The 11,957-nt window shown below is 36.4% G+C and overlaps 1 protein-coding gene across 5 annotated transcripts in view; it reads left to right on the top strand.

Moving 5' to 3' along the window:
* The first annotated feature begins 119 nt into the window (after positions 1-119).
* The window catches only part of LOC132553145 (C-Jun-amino-terminal kinase-interacting protein 4-like), an 88,507-nt gene continuing 76,669 nt past the window's right edge, over positions 120-11,957 (top strand). For 4 of the 5 annotated variants that reach the window (XM_060217362.1, XM_060217363.1, XM_060217361.1 and 1 more), the window contains exons 1-8: positions 120-510; positions 1,762-1,882; positions 3,259-3,329; positions 3,910-3,998; positions 4,799-5,076; positions 6,531-6,974; positions 7,994-8,105; positions 10,701-10,774. In XM_060217362.1, coding sequence (XP_060073345.1) covers positions 214-510; positions 1,762-1,882; positions 3,259-3,329; positions 3,910-3,998; positions 4,799-5,076; positions 6,531-6,974; positions 7,994-8,105; positions 10,701-10,774 — 1,486 coding nt within the window. In that variant the 5' untranslated portion in view covers positions 120-213. The remainder of the gene's footprint in view (positions 511-1,761; positions 1,883-3,258; positions 3,330-3,909; positions 3,999-4,798; positions 5,077-6,530; positions 6,975-7,993; positions 8,106-10,700; positions 10,775-11,957) is intronic. The other variant, XM_060217364.1, reaches the window with a different exon arrangement.

Raw genomic sequence — 11,957 nt, 5'->3', positions numbered from 1 at the left:
TTTCCCGATTTGTTTGTAAATACCACCTAACCGGAAACAGTAGTTTGCACTTGCGTATTGCATCACATGATAATCCGTCACTTTGCAAGATGGAGGAGAGAGGAAAGGCGCATACGTCAAAGATTCAATCATTTCCTGTGTTTTGATTCTGTCTTTTTCCCCATATCTTGGGGTGTGAATTTTCCCTCCAGGAAACACCCCCTTCAAGTAGCCATGGCTGCAATATCAGAGACGGTTTATGGAACTATCGAGGAAGGACATGTTATGTCCGAGAAGGTATCGTCTCTTGCTACCAACGTTTACAAAGAATTTGAACGTATGATCAAGAAATACGACGAAGATGTTGTGAAGGAACTTATGCCATTGACTGTTGCCCTTCTCGAAGGATTAGATCAAGCACTAAACGACAAACAGGAAAGTGAAGTTGAGCTAGAACTGCTAAGGGATGATAATGAACAGCTGCTTACTCAGTATGAGAGAGAAAAACAGCTCCGGAAAGCTGCTGAACAGGTACAGATAAATTATGATGCACACAGTCTGTAATGTATTTACCCTATTATAATTCATTTTAGATGTCTTCAAAAGTGATTATCTGCCAAAAGTTTCAGAACATACAAAATGACACACATATTGATCATGCATTCTGAATAAATTAATATTTTTACATCACATTATGCCCAGAAGACGAAGAGATCTAAGCATTAAACAAGGACGATTTTTTTTGTAATGCCTATGCTTCAATAATTGCACAAAAATGTGTATGTCCTCTAAATGTCTCTTTACTAATATTATACTGGTATCTAACATATATTGATTATTGAACTCCTAGTTTGTAATTGTATAACATAATTATGTGTATCATTTCCAAAATATTGAAATGAAACTAAAATTTATGCCCTAAATTGTTTTTATAACGTTCAATTATGCCAAAGCTACAGAAAGATATAAATCTATGAAAGATTTCATTTGTACCCCACCCATAATGATCAGCAAACTATATGCTACAACTGTTAATGAAAAGTGAAAAAAAAAAAACGTGTAAGCTGACACTAACGAGTCACAACTCATCTGATGTTGAATACATATTACTATGTATACTATGTAGGTGAAAGTGATGAAAAAATTCTCTTTAGTTTAGATATTGCTACTGCCCGTGCAACATATATTAAATCATATCAAACAATAAAGAATGTTTAACAAATAGGACATAGTGATGATGATGATGATGATGATGATGATGATGATGATGATGATGATATTTTGTTTAAACAATATTTGTGTAGGATACATATATAGCATTCAAAGTATGTTTTTGTTTAGAACTCTGAAAACTATGTATGCATAGTCATGACTGATATAACATTACATGCGTGCTGTACATGTACTGTGTGGAAGTACTACAGTACATCAATAAGGACGAATGGAAGCGCACGTTTCCATTTGTTTATGTTGGATACTGTGTAGATTTTTCAAAATGTGTGTTAATGAACACCTACATATTCTATAGCAGAGAATTTTTCCCCTTTTCAAGCTGAAATATTTACATTTCAACATTTATGCAACACTCAAAAAATTTTGGACTGAACTCCAGGGTCCTGATCATTTGTTTCCAAAATTGAAAGAAAGGACTTATCCAAATTTGGCAGAAGAAAAATCATTTACATCATTGGTTGAATTAGTCTGAAATAATTGTAAAACCACATAAGTTCAACATGACGTCAGGTGAGAAATTAAAGACATTATCACTGGATTTTTTGACAGAAATACCTTGAGATGGAGGATGGTGTAGAGGGCCAGAAAAAAGAGCATGAAGAAAAAGTGGAAAGCATGGAGTCTATAATCCGCATGCTGGAGCTTAAGTCCAAGAATGCAACAGATCATGGTATATATATGTAGAGGATCTTATATGAGTTTCCATTAACATGAGATTGATAAAACAAGTCTTACAAGTTTTCATTTATTAAGCCTCTGGTGAGGGTAAGTAAACATTTCATGACAAGTTTCGCATATATCCTGTGAAATAGAAACAAGTGTAAGATTCTGTTTATCACATAACTTATATACTTTTGCAACATGAGCACTTTTTAAAGATTTTGGACCAGCAAGTCCTAAACTTCTTGTTTTTGAAAAGGGTGAGTCAAAAACAAAATCAGTGAGTATCAGGTGAAATACTTCATCTATCACAGTCAAACAATGGCAGACATGCATGTTTACGATATGAATAGCTTTGTGTTACTTACAAGAAGAAATAATATGAGACTATAAGAACATAATGGTGACCACTTTGTAAGAAAGTGTGTGGCTTATATTCCGATTCAGCAAATATATGGATCCAATTGAAAAAAAAGCTAAGAATCGACTCTGCAGCTTATTTACTGGTGCAACTTATAACCCTGAAAATACAGTCGGCAAATGTGTACCTCAACATGATAGTCAGACCAAGTACCCCTTATTAATTGACATGTGGTTTTACTTTATCGTCTGGATGTGTATTAAGTAATTAATTAGTGTTGGCTGATGACCATACTGACATCATGCTTGACCTCTCATTTGTACACCTTTGTTGACCGGTTTACCTGTGCACCTTGGTAAGGAAGGCTCACTTGTATATTGTCCACCGTTTTTTATCACATCTCGCTAGACTTCCCGCAGGCTGTGAGACTTTGCTGTAATACTATCTGCAGCAGGGATGTGTCCTCGTACACATTCTCTCAAGAAATGGTATATCCGGACTGATTTCTGTGCACACAGGACTCAAAATTTTGAATATTGATGTCACAATGCATACATGTATACGGTTTTGCAACTTCGTATTGAATGTGTGCCATAACAAAACAAACATACATTATGGTGTCAAGACAAGTAGCCAAAGAACCAAGAATCCACCCACAGACAACCCAGTGTTGGCTCTCTTCCCCCTCTTAAAAAATATATAGTGGATGTTGTTACACTGATATTAAGGTAGTTAAACACTTCAATGATAACAAATTGTCATGGTAAAGAAAAAGCACTCAATAATTATATCAAGTGTTTATATAACACATTGAAAAAACAAGGAATCTATCAAATCACTTGTTTTGGACCTCTCAAACGCATTCATAATTCAGTTGTCAAAAATTTGTCACTTCACCACCAAACAGAATACTGAGCTATATACACTTAAAATGCTTTTCAATGGTAAACACGGACCCAGCTCTGCCAGTGATAAGAAATATACTTGGTGGTTGTCCTAACTTTCTGTTCTAAATCTAATTTCAGTTGCAAGAATGGAAGAGAAGGATAGTGAATGGAAGAAAGAATACACGAAACTCCACGAAAGATACACAGAGGTAAATTATTCTATACTAGTCATTAATTCTTATACCCAAACCAATAATTCAAGGGTCAGTTATACACAGAACTAAACAAAGGAAGAAGAATGAAGGATGGAAGTGACAAAGGGCACATACAGGACAAGATATAGGGGACTTATTAATTGTTTAGAGGTAGTGCAATTACTTACTGAGGTGAAGGCTCAGCTAGCTGGGTGAATGTGATGAAGGCTCAGCTAGCTGGGTGAATGTGATGAAGGCTCAGCTAGCTGGGTAAATGTGATGAAGGCTCAGCTAACTGGGTGAATGTGATGAAGGCTCAGCTAACTGGGTGAATGTGATGAAGGCTCAACTAGCTGGGTGAATGTTATGAAGTCTCAGCTAACTGGGTGAATGTGATGAAGGCTCAGCTAACTGGGTGAATGTGCTAAGGTAGGGAGATTTATTTCCATGTATTTAGAAAATATAAAAGCAACTGGTTTCCTAAATTGTTTTGTGTAACTGTAGCGATTAACAGTATTTGTAAACAATTTGTTGTGGTGTACAAATATTTTAACATTCTTTTACCATTGTCTCTTAACTTGTTTCTTGTTTCCAGTTGTTCCGAACTCATATGGACCAAATGGAACGTACAAAGATATTAATGGGTACGGATAAACTGGAGTTGTCCAACAGTCCCCGTAACAAGTAAGTACATATTGATGGGTACAGATAAAATGGAGTTGTCCAATAGTCCCCGTAACAAGTAAGTACATATTGATGGGTACAGATAAAATGGAGTTGTCCAACAGTCCCCGTAACAAGTAAGTACATATTGATGGGTACAGATAAAATGGAGTTGTCTAACAGTCCCCGTAACAAGTAAGTACATATTGATGGGTACAGATAAACTGGAGTTATCAAACAGTCCCCGTAACAAGTAAGTACATATTGATGGGTACAGATAAACTGGAGTTATCAAACAGTCCCCGTAACTAGTAAGTACATATTGATGGGTACAGATAAACTGGAGTTATCAAACAGTCCCCCTAACAAGTAAGTACATATTGATGGGTACAGATAAACTGGAGTTGTCCATTAGTCCCCGTAACAAGTAAGTACATATTGGTGGGTACAGATAAAATGGAGGTACCTAACAATCCTTGTCAACATTTTACATTTCAAAATGGAGATTGAAGAAATCAAATTACTGAGTTTAAACCATGAAGATGGTTAGATACACATTTATTATAGTAGAAGGAATGCTCATGTGTGATTCTTGGATTTAATTTGAAAATTTCAGCAGAGGTGTATAGGGAATAAAGGCAGTTGATCATTAGGTACATTTCAATAACCATTTTGATAAAGATAAGACATATATAGTAAACATGTTTAAACATGGAATAATTCTGTTAAAGATTTTCTGTTGAAAACCTCAAGGTTTTATCAGAAGTATACTAAATTCTTGATATATGAATCCACCGAGCAGATTTTTTTATGTTTAACAGAGGCTTTCAACTCCCAAATCTCCGACCAGTCAGCATGGTCATAACAGGTCAGAACTTGACCCCACTGAGGTCAAGTGGAACTCCTCCAAGTCTGAACAGCCTTGACATCATGTCTCCACGTACCCCAGCTGACTCTAACATCAGTCTGAAGAGTGAGCTTGGCGACCTCGACTCACCTGATGTCACTGATAAACGACGCTCAGGCAAGAAGGTTGGCACATGTGACAAGGAACAGCTGACAGACAATATTATGGTGAAAGAGTTTGGTACCACGCCAAGTAAGTCACTGCTGTGTAGCTTTGTTTGTACTGTAAGACTCTGACATACAACCTTTCCACTCTCATTGAATTTTCACTGAAGAATCACAGAGTTTGTAGATAGTGGTATCTCATCTAGTTGTGATCATCCATTTTGTGGAATCTGCATGTTCTTAAATGTGAAGTTAAAATGCTTGTTAGTGAAAACTTTGATAAAAATTTATCCAGTGGTATTTCTTTTGATACATATTTTGCTCTCTATACTACTGCTGATTTTGTTCTTCCTTCAACTTACTTTTACATACTTCATTTACATATTTTCTCAATGATATACTGAGATATTTGTAAAAGTTTAGTTGACATGTCACGTTTACCTTGGTAGTAGTTGTACCGGTATATAATAATGATGAAAAGTTCAGAATAAAAATATTGTAAATTCTGCCTCACAGAAATGTCTGATTTGTTAAATCCTCAGAGACACACACATTCTTCACTCATTTGATACATGAATGACTCCAGGCAAAAGTAAATAAAACATAGGATTTACTTACATCGATCCTAACAATATACAGATAATTATTTTGAATATTCCATGGCAGCAAACATTGATTTTGTTATCCCAATGAAATTACCATCTGTTTCTTGTTCATTTTGATGGCATTCATCCATTCGTATAACAAAAGCAACCAGACAACTTTCAGAAATTGTGAACAGAAAAAAATAAGATATTTCATAATGTTATAGAAAATCTAGTTATAACTTTAGCACCATGAAAGTTGTCCTTAGTGTGTCTGTTGCTGGTAAATCACCTCTTTCTGAGATGGTTTGATTCCTGATACAGTGGAATGATCTGTGTTACGTTCACATGGTGGTGGTTGCCCATTTCACAATTCCCTGTCTGTATGGCAACTGTAGGTTTTTACATGTCAGCAAATGCTTTGTATCTTTTATGCCTCTGTAGTATTGATTTCATTTTGATTTAAATCAAACTTCTATTTCAAGTCATGTTAGCCAGAAATGATGCCCCCCCTCCTCTCCCTCAATTTTTTTTAATTTTTAGTGAGGCTAATGGCAGTAGTTTGAATTATTCTAATATCAATGATATTGAAGCATCAGTTTATAATCTGGTAAACTTTCAAAAGTTTGATGTAAGGAAGGATTGATGTTCTTTTTTGGAAGAGGTTATGAATTAGATACCTATTTTTATTGAATGAATAGATAAGTACAGGTGGAGTTACAGTGTAAATTAAGAAATGCTCTACAGACAGGTCTGAATGTGCTTTGCTGACATGGCTGTTGCACCATAAGATCACTGTTAATGATACCATTTGATGTCATTACAGCCTAAACATGCCTTTCAGAAACCTTTTCTTTATCCATATTTTCAGTTTTGAATTTTTCCCTTTTAGCTTTTTGTATTGCTTTTGATTTTTGCATGTTATCAGTGGTTTTGTGTCTTGTTATTCTGATATTAGAGGACGGCACACAATCCAACACTTCAGAAATCCCCACAAGTGTTCAAATAAACGGTGTTACAGACTCTGAACCTAGTAAAAGTGATATAGACAATTCTAGTCAGGACAATGGGAGGCCAGAGTCTCATATTGCTGGGAGTGGAGAAGTTGAACCAAACCACACAGACCCACCACATGATATAGATAGGGCGGAAAATTCCCAACCAAGCCATTCAGTAGAGACGATAGTGTGTGATAAAGCATTAGTGGCACCTTCATCTGATACAACAGCATCATCCATCATTCTTTCACATGGAAAAGATAATTCTGTGATAAATACTACACCTGAAAAAATGGACCCACATGTAGCCACCTCCACACCCCAGAGTGGTACTGAGGACGAGAGAATCAGGTTTGATAGCATAGATCATGAGGAGGCTGAATTTGAGGAGGACAGAATCCCGGGTAAGTTTCCAAGGTGATTCAAGAACAGGCCACAATTTGTGAGAGTTATCTGCTTCTGGTGTTTTTTTGTGTTGTGATGTGTGGTAGCTTATTTGTTTCTCTGTAAACTTGTGTAACTGCCATACTTGTTTACAGCACACATTTCTCTTTCTAAAGCACCTTCATCATCAAAGCTAGTTTTCAGGACCACAGACTGTTTTTGATTACTTTTGTCTTCTTCCAAGATCACTGTTGGGTTTCTGTAATATTTTGATGACCTTGACCTTCCTAAATTAAACTGTCCAGAATAAGGAGCATCATATACCTTGTTAATCTGACAGATATGAATCATAGAAGTTATATATTGTATGGTTCTTGTATTCTGTTATCTCTGCATGGTTCCAAAACTGTCTCTGTGATATTATCAGGAATTAGATGGGGTAGAGTTTACTGTACATAAGACTTCATTTTCAATATAACCTTTATTTTGATTGACTCAATCTGATTGGTTCTGTTTCCATGGTAAACGCTGAGGCTGGTATAAACCACCACAGTTTTATCACACTGTTTGGAATGTTTGAATTTTGAACTTCTCATTCCTGTATTTTTCCCATATATGTATAAATAAACTCAAAAACAGTCTGTGCTCATGCTATAGTTATTTGGGTGGGGTATTTAATCCTGACTCTGGTAATATCCACAATTTTTCCTTTATTGAATGCTTCCAATTTGGAACCTGCTGTTTGGTAAGTACACTGTGGGTTTGACTTGTGATAATTTGTTGAATGTCTGATGGCGTGACTTGTGCATTGCCTTATTTATAACAGTACATCATAGTGTCATAAAATCTACTGAACAGGCATGTCATCTCGACCATGGCCATGATCATTCGCTAGAAGTATGAACACAAATGTCTTGGAATATATTTTGACTGTAATTGGTGCTGAAAAGTGATGGATGTCTTCATGTATATGACATTTTTACCTCTCATTACATGTTAGGTCGTTAATGTCATGTGTGGTTTTTTTTTTTTAACACAGGCTTGGATACAACTATTGCTCATATAGTGGCCACAACACCAGAGCTACAGGAATTAGAAGAGTCTATTGAAAGTCAGACCCCAGACAGTGGTGTTAGGAGATCTCTCAGTAGGTAGGTACAACAAGACAGTGGTGTTAGGAGATTTCTCAGTAGGTAGATACAACAAGACAGTGGTGTTAGGAGATCTCTCAGTAGGTAGGTACAACAAGATAGTGGTGTTGGGAGATCTCTCAGTAGGTAGTTACAACAAGACAGTGGTGTTAGGAGATCTCTCAGTAGGTAGGTACAACAAGACAGTGGTGTTAGGAGATCTCTCAGTAGGTAGGTACAACAAGACAGTGGTGTTGGGAGATCTCTCAGTAGGTAGGTACAACAAGACAGTGGTGTTGGGAGATCTCTCAGTAGGTAGGTACAACAAGACAGTGGTGTTGGGAGATCTCTCAGTAGGTAGGTACAACAAGACAGTGGTGTTAGGAGATCTCTCAGTAGGTAGGTACAACAAGACAGTGGTGTTAGGAGATCTCTCAGTCAACAAGACAGTGGTGTTAGGAGATCTCTCAGTAGGTAGGTACAACAAGACAGTGGTGTTAGGATCTCTCATCTCTCAGTAGGTAGGTACAACAAGACAGTGGTGTTAGGAGATCTCTCAGTAGGTAGGTACAACAAGACAGTGGTGTTAGGAGATCTCTTAGTAGGTAGGTACAACAAGACAGTGGTGTTAGGAGATCTCTTAGTAGGTAGGTACAACAAGACAGTGGTGTTAGGAGATCTCTCAGTAGGTAGGTACAGCAAGATAGTGGTGTTAGGAGATCTCTCAGTAGGTAGGTACAACAAGACAGTGGTGTTAGGAGATCTCTCAGTAGGTAGGTACAACAAGACAGTGGTGTTAGGAGATAGCTCTCAGTAGGTAGGTACAACAAGACAGTGGTGTTAGGAGATCTCTCAGTAGGTAGGTACAACAAGACAGTGGTGTTAGGAGATCTCTCAGTAGGTAGGTACAACAAGACAGTGGTGTTAGGAGATCTCTCAGTAGGTAGGTACAACAAGACAGTGGTGTTAGGAGATCTCTCAGTAGGTAGGTACAACAAGATAGTGGTGTTAGGAGATCTCTCAGTAGGTAGGTACAACAAGACAGTGGTGTTAGGAGATCTCTCAGTAGGTAGGTACAACAAGATAGTGGTGTTAGGAGATCTCTCAGTAGGTAGGTACAACAAGACAGTGGTGTTAGGAGATCTCTCAGTAGGTAGGTACAACAAGACAGTGGTGTTAGGAGATCTCTCAGTAGGTAGGTACAACAAGACAGTGGTGTTAGATCTCTCAGTAGGTAGGTACAACAAGATAGTGGTATTAGGAGATCTCTTAGTAGGTGGGTACAACAAGACAGTGGTGTTAGGAGATCTCTCAGTAGGTGGGTACAACAAGATTGTGGTGTAAAGAGATCTCTCAGTAGATAGGTACAACAAGACAGTGGTGTTAGGAAATCTCTCAGTAGGTAGGTACAACAAGATTGTGGTGTAAAGAGATCTCTCAGTAGATTGGTACAACAAGACAGTGGTGTTAGGAGATCTCTCAGTAGATAGGTACAACAAGACCGAGATGTTAGGAGATCTCTCTGTAGGGCGATAATGTAACTTTGACAGTAACATAAAGAAAATTATATTCTTACTTATATTAAGGGTCTCCTGCTCTACCACATGATTTACAAAATGTCTTCTCATTAAGAGAGAACCAGATAAGTAACAAGATTACAAGGCATACTAATATTGTACCAGTAAGTAGAATATCTATGGAATGAATTTGCATAGCTAACGGACAGATGTGTAAGGAAGTCTATCAGAAACAACAATCAATTTTCAAGAATTTATAGATTTTCCTAAGATGATATTTTCCTCTGATCTGAACATAAAACAAAATAGGAATGGTTTTTTGTATGTTGTTTAGATAAGAAAGAAGCACAATTAACTACCGTAAATTTGAGGATATAGTGCGCAAATATGTTTATAGGGTCAGATTTAAAAAAAAAAAAGGAAGTATACATATATATATATATATATATAAATATTGATTGCCGGTTATCGTGGTGCATCCGTTGATGTTTTGATTCTTCAATAATTAGGAAACCACAATGAACGTGACCCTAACGCATTTAATTATCTTATATTGACAAATTCGTGCAAGTGCCTGACTTAACAAGGCGAGAAGGCTAGGCTAATTGGATAATTAACAGTTATTAACAGGTATTATGTTGAGTATGACAAAATTTGTGACACCCAGCTTGGGCTGAACGCGTGCAATTGGTCAGAAAACGATGTTGTAACAAAAGTGATGGGTGACTGTGTTTAGTGTAAAGTAACTTCAATACTATGAACTGCTTCCTACTTAGTTCTCTATGGAATTATCAATCATAAGTTTGTTTTTTATGTATAACAAATAATGAATTGCATTAAAACATTCAAAATTTATTTTATTCTTTGTTGTATTTATCTTCAATCTATCATATATGACAGACAACTCTAAATATAACTATTTGAAGGGAGGTAATCCAATATGGCGGACAGAGAACTCCAGAATGATAACCCCAAGAATGGCACGTTCCTGCGTATAGTACGCAGGCCCTTTTTGACAGGACAGTTTTTGCCTAAAAATGTGCACACTACACACGGAAATTTACAGTGTGTCTAAAACATAAACATGTTTATTTTCCAGGAGAAACAACGATTCTATCTTTGACGAATTGAACGTGCAGGATGTAGAATTAGGGGACGACTTTGGAATAACCGGTAAGTTACAAGGCATGTTTTTGTGGTCTGTTTTGTATCTATGATCTGACTTTATTAGGATTATCTTTGCCTCTTTCAGGTTTTCAGAAGATCGTTTGTTAAATCTGTACAAATACTGGATTCTAGAGCTCAATTTAAAGATTTGCAAATAATGAGTCATTACATATAGTTGTCTCAGACTTGTCCTGTAATCAGGTAAAATCTACCGATATTTTAGATTTTCAGTTTTAAGATGATAGTACAAGTGTTGCTGGCCTGCTTGGAGGCCAGCAAGAAAACTACATTGTAAATATACAGTAAAACAGCCTGTGTCGACAGGACCAAAGGAAATATTGGACTTTTGTGCTGGTTCAACTTAGCTATGTTTCTATGAATGGAGAAATTTTACATCAAAGATTGACCCTATTTTCATCTGTTGTTTACCGGATGTTTCTCATAGCATGACGTGACAGTAATGAATAGGTAATAAATGAACAAAAATACTTGGTAATTCTTTACCCTAATGATTTCTTTAATTAATCAGTTATAAGTATGGAAATAAAACAAAAAACGTAATGTGAAACCCTCACCATTGAATTGCAGCACACGCGTTGATACACACCCACTCTCATACACATAACTTAGTGACATCGATACCTAAAGTAATAAAAATACTGTACTTACATTTATATCCTTAAGTGTAACAAGTCCCGTCAACAGTATTTCAGGATAAAATTCTATAGATATGTACTCATGAACTTTTTACATAGATATAATCTTGATTTGCACTGAGGTGGGTTATGAAAAGGTAAAGGCAACGTCACTGAAGCGTAACTTTATGCGTACAACATCGTAAGAGCATAAGCATGAAATAGAATCAAATAAAACTTGAACTTTGTATTCAAAATCATAAGCAAATGTGTCAATGACAAACTAGTATTTTTATCAATCTGTCTTGGTGTGGTAGAAGGGATGGACCACAAAACATTTTCAACACAAACACAGCAGTCGACTCAATATAGTTCAGATTATCTGGGTTTATAATTTTCTGAGATAAAGAAGAGAAAAAGTTTGGACTGAACAAAATATTCAATTTATCTGATGTATTTGATTCAAGTGTGTTTGGTACAAGTGAATTTTACTGTAAAATGTTTACATGCAGATTTTGATACATATGTCCTGTGATATAGCAAAGATGAAATAA

This window comes from Ylistrum balloti, unplaced genomic scaffold (assembly GCF_031769215.1).
Source record: "Ylistrum balloti isolate Yb309-2 unplaced genomic scaffold, AGI_CSIRO_Ybal_v1 Utg370298, whole genome shotgun sequence".
In the NCBI taxonomy this organism is placed as follows: domain Eukaryota; kingdom Metazoa; phylum Mollusca; class Bivalvia; order Pectinida; family Pectinidae; genus Ylistrum; species Ylistrum balloti.
This window is presented reverse-complemented; position numbering and strand designations above follow the sequence as displayed.